The sequence below is a fragment of the Clarias gariepinus genome, chromosome 6 (assembly GCF_024256425.1).
Source record: "Clarias gariepinus isolate MV-2021 ecotype Netherlands chromosome 6, CGAR_prim_01v2, whole genome shotgun sequence".
NCBI classification, from domain to species: domain Eukaryota; kingdom Metazoa; phylum Chordata; class Actinopteri; order Siluriformes; family Clariidae; genus Clarias; species Clarias gariepinus.
The window spans coordinates 13,810,778-13,820,000 of NC_071105.1; the positions used below are offsets into that span (position 1 = coordinate 13,810,778).

Consider the following 9,223-nt stretch of genomic DNA (forward strand, 5'->3'; position numbering starts at 1 on the left):
AACTGCATGTTTAAATTAAATGATATGGCTATCCCTTTTATTTTCTCTTTATGTTTCCAAATACAGGGTTCTTATGTTCTGAAAATATGTTGTATGCTCCCTCTTTAATGTTTGTGAAGACAACGCAGACAAGATCAGATTTCTGCTGATGTGTGAAGCACATTTTGTAAAAAAAATTGTAATAAATAATAATAATAATTTCGAACACTGCTGTAGAAAAACAACTGGTGTGTAAACTCACCAGGAAAAACATCCTTTGCTGCAGGCCTTTCTTTGTAAGCTTGTAAAGGCATCCTTCCCTGATGAACTCCTGGTGATCAAAGAGGGATTATAAAGCACAAAACCATTGCAGTAATCATTTCAGGTCAATGAAGGCTGCTGTGATTTTTCTGAATAAAATTTCAACAAAAATTAGAGAGGGGTGTTCACACATTAAAGAAAACATGACACGCACCCTGCCAGGAGCCGTGAGGTTCTCAATGCCAATTAGGTCTCGCTGCAGTTCTGTCAGTTTCTGGAAATTCTCCAGTCGGATGAGGCTACTCTGTAGCTGGGCTGTTATCTCCGTCACCTCCTTTAGGGCTTCTACACACACACACACACACATTTTTTGAAGTGCGTACATACATACTGCTAAGCAAAAATGCATGGAAGTCATTTAGAGATGCTGAGTGATAACTGGGTGATCAGCAGTTACAGACTGAGTGTTCACCTTTGCAGTCGTGGTGGTCCCTGTGCTCAGGGGAGTAGTGTTTGCACAGACGCTCTAAGATTAGCTTGTAATGCATAAGTCTCTGGATGGGTTTGAGCAAAAAGGTATTGAGGGGCAGGTAGCACACCTTCTGCAGTTCAAACTCTTTATACACCGTCTCCAGCTTCTTTACACGCTTCGTTGCCTTCTCTAGCTCGGTCAGTACTTCATCATGCTTCTGAAGGTAACTGGTGAACTCCTAAGGGAAAAAAAGAAAATATATGTTTGCACTTAAAAAACTTTTATTGTGCAATTGGGTATTTTAATTCCATTTAGAATTGAGAAGAATGTCAAGAATGTTTCATTTACTACTTTACTAAGACCTCACCTTTAGGGAAGACATGTTCCTCAGCATAACATCACCAATCCTCTGGTAATCTCCCTTCACATGAGCATTAGAGCGACCCTCCCTGGTGACAAGAGAAAAGTTAAACACCTTAACATGACTGTCCTGTCTACGGGGAGCCAGGAGACATACCTGAGCTGATTTTAGTCGTTCTTTAATTCTACTTTTAGAGCAGGTAAAGTCCAGAACCCCAGAAATTAATTATTCAGTAATGCACTTTAAATGTCTGATTACGCAAATGAAAACTTCACAGACCTACATATAGGATAAGACTTTTTATAACAGATATGGTACATAATCAAAATATTTATTTCTTGCAAGTGTCAAGTAGAAGGAATCCTAAATGCTTTTTAAACATGTTTCTATAGAATGGATGGCAAATTTCTATTGTTTTTATGCTTCAATATACTTTGGTACTAACTTAATCAAGCACATTGTGTGTGTGTGTGTGTGTGTACTTTTGTTCATTGTTGCTTTATTATTATTATTATTATTTTTTATTAGACATGTATGCATACAGAAAAGTGCTTTGGCCCATTATCTGCAATAATAAAAAAAAAAGACAGGTACCAAAGAGCCAGCCTCTGGTCAATTTCTTTCAAAAAGCCTCGATGAAACTCATAAATGGGGTCAATGTTGGAGAAAAGGAGGGTCATTAGACCTTCAGGCATGGCATTCTCTTTAATCACTGCACTGCGGAACCACTGAGGATACACAAACACAGCAGGACATGAAATACACCTCATCATCATCTTGTCTATGTCAATAGGTCACACATAAAGCAGATACAGACCTTAAACACAGTACTGTTTAAATAGATACACCACTTTTTACAGTAACATTCCTAAACCTCTAGTCTTCTCACACACACACACACATTTAACATAAACTTGTCTTCAGGAACAGATTACTCACCACTGTGATAACTTCCAGATCCTTCAAGTATGTCCTCTCAGTCATCAAAATCTCTTTGGCAATAAAGTAGGCTTTATCAGTGGGATATCTCTGAAGACAAAGGGATACAACCAAAGTTTTTAAACATATAATTATTATTATTATTATTATTATTATTATTATTATTATTAACATCTCATCATTATGCCTGGAAAATTATACATAAAGTACACAGAAAATAAACCATATGTTGAACTGTAGATTTAAGGATTAAGATTTAAGATCTTATTAAATCCAAAAAGAACCTTTATACATGATTAATAAAATACAATAATACTCATTTTTCAGTTACATTTTTGCCCTTTGTTTGGTCCAAATCAGTGCTCCATGTAGTGACTGTTTAAATTTTCCTAGACAACCGAGAACAGTATACCTTTCTCCTGAGCTCCTCCTCCTCCTCCAGCCTGGCACTTCCCCCCTCATTAAGGAGAGGACTTGAGGGTGCCTGGCTGGGCAGGCTGAGCGTGGACATCTGGAAGGATGTGGACAAACTGAGGGGACACTTGGACCCAAAGGGAGAGAGCTGGGGACTGTCTATTTCAGGACCTGAGGAGATAAAATGCAGGACAGGGACAAAGTTAATACAGACATGAATAAAAAAAATGAGAGCTAACTGGTCCAGAAGTAAAAACGTACAAAAAACCCACATTTTTTATAGGACATGAACAAATTCCTATAATACATTGTAGACTTATGATTATGTATTATTAAAACCGGGACCGAAAGTGCTGTACTGTCAACTTCACCAAAGAAATGCAGTCAGGAAATAAATTTTTAAAAAATTATACAAAAATAAAATTGACAGTAGTAAATCACAGATATTCTTTATAATAAAAGCAAGAGCATTTAAATACATACAACGTGACAAGAACATCACAGGATGGAGAGTAAACTGTAAGTGTGCATTTAAGAAAACCACTTGTTAGTGAGGCAAATTAGGGACTTTTTTTAATTATTTGAACTTAGATGGACTTTGTAGCAATGGAAAAAGGTCATGTGGTCTGATGAGTCCAGAGTGACCCCATTTCAGAGTAATTGGTGCACCCACTGTAAAAGACTCTGGAGGCAGTGTTATGATCTGGGGTTGCTTCAACTGGTCAGGTCTAGATCCATCAATGTTGTGGCAATAAAATTAATTCAGCTGAATAACCAGGTTATCACATCAATGGATCTTTTCTTCCTTGATGGCACAGGCATCTTCCAAAACTCAAAAGTGTAAAAGAGTGGTTCTGGGAGCAAGAGGAACCATTTTCACACTTGAACTCTCCCCCCACATTGTGTGCTGTAATCAAAGCCAACAGTGGTCAAATATTAGCGTGCACATATGGATGTGAGAAAGACTTTTAGGTGGCCAGACAGAGGATGTTACTGCAAAATATATTTAGCACATAACTTTGAATCCTTGTCCGGCAAAGATAAATCCACCAATACACACCCAGCTAACATTCAAACACTTGCTGTTTCTGGTTCTGATTGCAGAAGAGGAATAATGGAAACTCCACATCATAGCTTTTAAGGATGCTAATATGGCAACATGCTGGTGCTGCAAGCTAAGAAGGTTAGCTTTGCTCAAGAGCCCGAAAGTGGCTGATTGGCAAGTACTGGAGCTTAAACCACAAAAGCAACCCAAACCCTTTAACACTAAAGTACCACTGGCCCGGTATAACAGTACATCAATGTGGGAATCTGGAAAACACACCAAACCCAAACCAAATGATTTTAATTGATACCTAATAAAGTTCATTTTAAGGGCTTCCTAGGACAGGCCACCACCCAAGATTTTTTTATCTCCTTCTACAAACATTTATGTAAGGAGTAACAAGATAGAGTTTTGAAATCATCACCCAATCTGTGTAATGCACTGGTTAATGTATTAACATTTTTCAATGCTGTAAATGTAATGAGAATATTAATGATATTTCATAAGCACAGTGAGATAAATTTCTTAATAACAATCAATTACATTAGCTTGTCTTTAAAACATCTGAGAAAAAGTATGGGAAAAATAAATTGGAAAAGTTTGAGGTGATAGGTGGATATGTAGTCATATATGCTTCAACATTACAACTCAGGTTAAGATTGGTTTGAATCTCTTCCAGGAAACGAGTCTGGAAAACAAGGTAGAGGAATCACCAACTGAGAAACACCCTAACAAGAAGGAAAACAAGTTGAACTTGTCAGTCTAAACTATGTCACATACACACACATACACGCACACAGATGTGACGAACAGTCCTAAGGAGAAAAAAAAAAAAAAAAAAAAAAGACAACGCAACGTCATTACTTATATGATCTTACATTCAATTTCAAAGACAAACTGTTTACTCAGTCGTAAACTTGTACAGGATGCATGTTTGCAAAAAAAATCAGTTTTGAATGCTTAGCATTTTTAAGAATCCCCTTTCTTGAGTATGTAGTCCAGCGGTTGCATACTGTATAAGCTAAACCCAAGAAATCAAACCCCTAAATATTTGGACAAGGAGCAGCTTTAACTTTAACATCAAGCTCAGACTTTGGCATTGAGGGAAGGTAGGTTATTTAAAAGAAAAAAGAAAGAAAAGAAAAAATGTGACAGTCGGAACATTCAACTACCAACAAAGAATCTTATTTCTTAATTGAGACTTTATAGACAGGAAAATCATGTTTTACACACAGATCAGCCGATTAAAAAGTTCTCGTGGAACAAACAGATCTTGGGGGGAAAAAAGAGGATCAGAAACAGCCTCATAGGAGGGGAAAAAACATGGTTTTGAAAAGGGAAAGGAAAAATTAAACTGCACGACCCGGAAATAATTCCTGAAGAGGAGGCTTATCCGGAATGCGGCCAGGCTGGCCAGACGGTTTACAGTTTAACTGCAATGTCCCACTGGGTATGACACAGGAGACGGGGGAGGAGGATAAGACAGTGCTAAATGCAGTTGGCCAAAATCCTGCACAAACACAGAACCGATTCCACACCGGAAGAGACGTAGTTGTGCATCTCTCAGTCTCTGATCGTAAATCAGACCTCGATTCTTGTTCCGGAAAAGCAAAGGGAACGGCTGCCATTTCACAGTGAAAACTGTACAAGTTATCTAGAAGCAGACATTTTAATTCGGATGTGCCCCTTATAGTGTGCTATCTGCTCAAGATGTATGATAAAAGAGCACCGCTATATGTAGACACCTACATTTTTATAAGCAAAGATTAGAGTTTTTGATAAAAAATTTATGTTGATTTATGTATAACTTATTGAGAAGGTAAAAAACAAAGATAATAAAGAAACTGTTTTTCTATAACAAAAATGGGGTGAATCCAACCTTTTGCCCCCTGCTTAAGAACGTGTATTTTTCCCTTTTGTATGATCCTGATTAAGGCAGAATGATTTATCTAAAAACTGAGACTACTGACGGGGAAGATAAGTGCAAAAAATTTTTAATAAAAAAAATTTAAGTATGTGCGGCAGGGTAAGGTTAAGCATGTGCCAATATTTTCAAACAAGTGGGGAAAAAAAGGAGCTTAACTGTATTTTTTTTTGGTAATCTCAATATAATCTGACAAATAGTTGGGAGTTTCTGTGCATTAGATCTTATACAGGCCAGTTATGGCACTATGTTTGTTTGTTTGTTTGTTTTTTTCGAATAATGACAGCATTTTTTTCAAATAAGGACAGCATAATGACCTGTACGGTGAGCACAGAGTGGATAAAACTTTATTTTAACCAGAAGATATCTCAGCAACTGTGGGTAAATAAAACAATCAGAAAAAGAATATCGGAAATGGGATGTGAGCAATGTCTAGCTAAATATGGCAGCTATCTGATATGAAAGATGTGTGCGATTACCGATTATGGCTCTACTTCCATTTCCACCCTTAAGACCCAACTTGGTTTGCGTAAAAGTCTTGTAAGTTTGGGGTCTGGCTTACTTTTCCTCTTCAATAGACAAAACAGAACTTAATTGATTTATTACTGTATAGTCCTGTATGTCACTGTCCTGTGTCTATAGCACTGTTTTCATTCAACACTTTCTAAATCACAGTGACTGAGAATCCAGGTACAGAGCTGAGAATTTAGTGCCCTTAAAGACCAAAACTGGCAGGAGAAATCATAATTATGATTAGCCGAATGCTACTGTAACTGCATATACTTAACAAAAAATGCACTTCTTGGATTTCATACTACTGGGTCTGAATCATAATTATGCCACAACCAAAAGAGCATAATTAGCCCTGCTCCCTAGATAGGAAGGAAGCTACATAATCACTGGGAACCTTATTTTTTGAGTGCAGGGTAGTGGTGCGGAATGACAATTAAAAAATAAAAAAAGTCCTTCTTTGGGAACATTCTCAGTTGTGGTGCGTTTCGTCCACACACACACTTTAGCGGCCATTGTGGCACAGGAAAAACAGACGCTGTCTCATCATCTTGGCATCTGATACTTTATACTAATAACAGCCGTCGCTTGGCTGAGAATCTGTGTTTTTTGCACTTTCACACAGCTGCACAGGGCAGCGCCTAAACCACAGCACCTGGCTGCAAAATAATGGCCAATTATTCCCCAGCCTTTTAATTGCACTGAAAGCATTTGTTTACAATTTGCATGCCACCGGACTGTAATCTTATGAAAGGAAAACTCTCTTTCAAGATTACACAAAGTAATAAAACTAAATTTTACCAAATGCTTAAAAATCCTGATGTGGTCATTAATAAATAGAAGAATTTCAGCATAATTAACTAACACAAATTATTTTTAAATGCAGTGTATTCAATCACTATACGAATCAAAGCAAGCATGAATAAATGTATTAGCTGATATGCAGCAATTTCAGCATTTAAAGCCTCATCAAGACATTTTAATAGGACATTAGTCATGTTTGACATGTAAGTAAGAATAAAATGAACTGACAATGTTTAGTCTTAAATATCATGTACCAAAAATCAAATTGTTTATTTAAAAGGAAAAAAATAACATACAAACATAAGTACACTTTTCACATTAATTGTTATATAGATTAGGCATTTAGGCTTGTAGTGATTCTAAAATTTAGAGCCTTTAAGTGAAATTAAGTGGTCTTTTTTCCTAAAATGATATTTTCTATTCAAGAAGGCCAAGAGAGAGGGATGGAAGGAAGAGGAATACAGAAAAGTAAAACTCAGAGCAAGGAGAATCTTATCTGTGTGTGTGTGTCTTTACAAGTGGTTTGTAGATATGTATTTATATATTTCGACTTAATTGATACAATTTTTAAAGACAGACAGTTTGGAAAGTTTACATCTACTCTCGGAGGGCCAGTCATAGTGCTCAAGACTCAACCTGGCTTAAAGTAATAAGTAAATGGTTTTAAGCTTGTGTTATTAACCATGACTCTGTAACATACTGGCCTGAATAATTGATTGATATTACTATTATATTGTTTTCTGATTATGACTAAACCTTTAATGGATTATTTGTCAGACTACAGAATTTTTGTGACCACCTTGCTTTGATTTTACCATCCAAACACGTGTGTGAAAGAAAGCTGCAGGGTTACTGCAAAGCTCTGGGTGAGTAATGTGTCTATGAAGAGAGCAGATGCCCAACCTCCATAAACAAACCTTTGACCATCTTGGGTAAATCTTTAGCTGCACTTACAGCTTTAAAGCAGCATTAAAACCCCAACAGATGTTTATTGTTACAAAGCCTAGCCAGAGCCATCGGGTTATGAATTCAGACTGCATCAAGAATTTAAGGTTAACGCAAACAAAATTGCTTCAGTCTATAGACGTGTCCAAGACATAATTGTGCATTTTTTTTTTAGATAATTTCCAAAAACATAATTTCAGCATGCCTCAAACTCAACTAATGCCAAAGGGATAAAATTCCAAGCTTGTCCAAGGATGGAGGTAAGGTAGTTGGTTGTCTATTCTGTGCCCAGTTACAATGCTCGTCCTCGCTTGTGAGAGTAGAGAGTCTTTTGAAGGAAACACTTGCACACAATTGGTGCTGAACTCAGCTTTGCCAGCTCTCAAAATGACAATGAGAATGAATTCACCCTTAAATTACCTAACAACTGGTAATGCACAGCCACACTGGATTTTTACTGCTGCTCATTCCCTGTGCAAAGGTTTTTTTTTTTTTTGCATTTGTAGGTTTAACTCTTTTTATAGTTCTTTTAAATATAGTTTATCTCTGTGCCATTTCTCAGTATTTTGTACTAAGATAATGGCTAGTTTACAAAACCACAGCTGAAAAGTGCTAGAAAAGATTGCCACAGGAACACAACCACAAATCTCAGAACTGAATTTAGTAAAAAATGGACTGTGGAAAAAAGCGAGCCTGGACAAATTGGCAAAGTGAAGCAGGACAAGATGAAGCAGGAAATTAAATGGAATTTTCACAAGAGACAGAATAAGGACATAACATCACCCAAAGGGAAAACTGCACTGACGGTGCCCCATCTTGTGGTTTAAACCTCAATGTACTTATGAAATGCACCACAGCCAAGAAACAAAGGCATTTAAAGCAGCCTCGTCGACCCACAAAACAGCATCTGCAACCGACTCACATTTCCTGTTAGAGCCCTATGTAATGTCTAGTACTGTAATGTCAACTTTGTTCAATCCGATTGGTTTGCCTAAAGCTAAACCTATTTCATTAACTAAACACAACTATTTTGAAAAAATAAAAGCAGTCTAATACGTAAACAGTGAATATTTGGAAGCAAGTAAAAAAACTAAAAAATAAAGCTAGATAAGATCATTTTCTATATAATTTAAAACGAAAGATTTAAATTTAAAAGATAGTCTAAAATTTAAGATAAACTGTACCCCAATCTGTGGCATCATGGAAAAAGGCACTTTCAATAAGGTAAGGTCACATTAATCTCATAAATCATATAATTTGGAAGCTTAATATATGAGGGAGGATGGAGGCCATTCTTCATTTAATGGATCTCTGTAGTGTCAAAATAACTAAAGTGAATCATATACATATATAAAATTAACATCACATTTCATTTAAAGGGACATGAACGATCTCTTCACTGAAAAATACAAGAATGTGCTTACAGACAGATTTGTAAGAATCTCTGACACTATGCATAAGCTTGTTTATCACTCAGGGAGCAGGTTACTTTCACACTGCTAGCTTGTTTTGGCAGCACTTTGGGGCATTACATCTGCATTAAGAACAGGACAAAAATTTGCTAAATCT

At 36.6% G+C, this 9,223-nt stretch overlaps 1 protein-coding gene across 3 annotated transcripts in view; it reads right to left on the reverse strand.

Moving 5' to 3' along the window:
* The window catches only part of farp2 (FERM, RhoGEF and pleckstrin domain protein 2), a 61,673-nt gene that overhangs the window by 10,158 nt on the left and 42,292 nt on the right, over positions 1-9,223 (reverse strand). For all 3 annotated transcript variants that reach the window (XM_053499063.1, XM_053499064.1, XM_053499062.1), the window contains exons 14-20: positions 2,425-2,597; positions 2,013-2,102; positions 1,668-1,801; positions 1,080-1,161; positions 713-950; positions 455-585; positions 242-310 (exon numbers count right to left, since the gene is read on the reverse strand). In XM_053499063.1, coding sequence (XP_053355038.1) covers positions 242-310; positions 455-585; positions 713-950; positions 1,080-1,161; positions 1,668-1,801; positions 2,013-2,102; positions 2,425-2,597 — 917 coding nt within the window. The remainder of the gene's footprint in view (positions 1-241; positions 311-454; positions 586-712; positions 951-1,079; positions 1,162-1,667; positions 1,802-2,012; positions 2,103-2,424; positions 2,598-9,223) is intronic.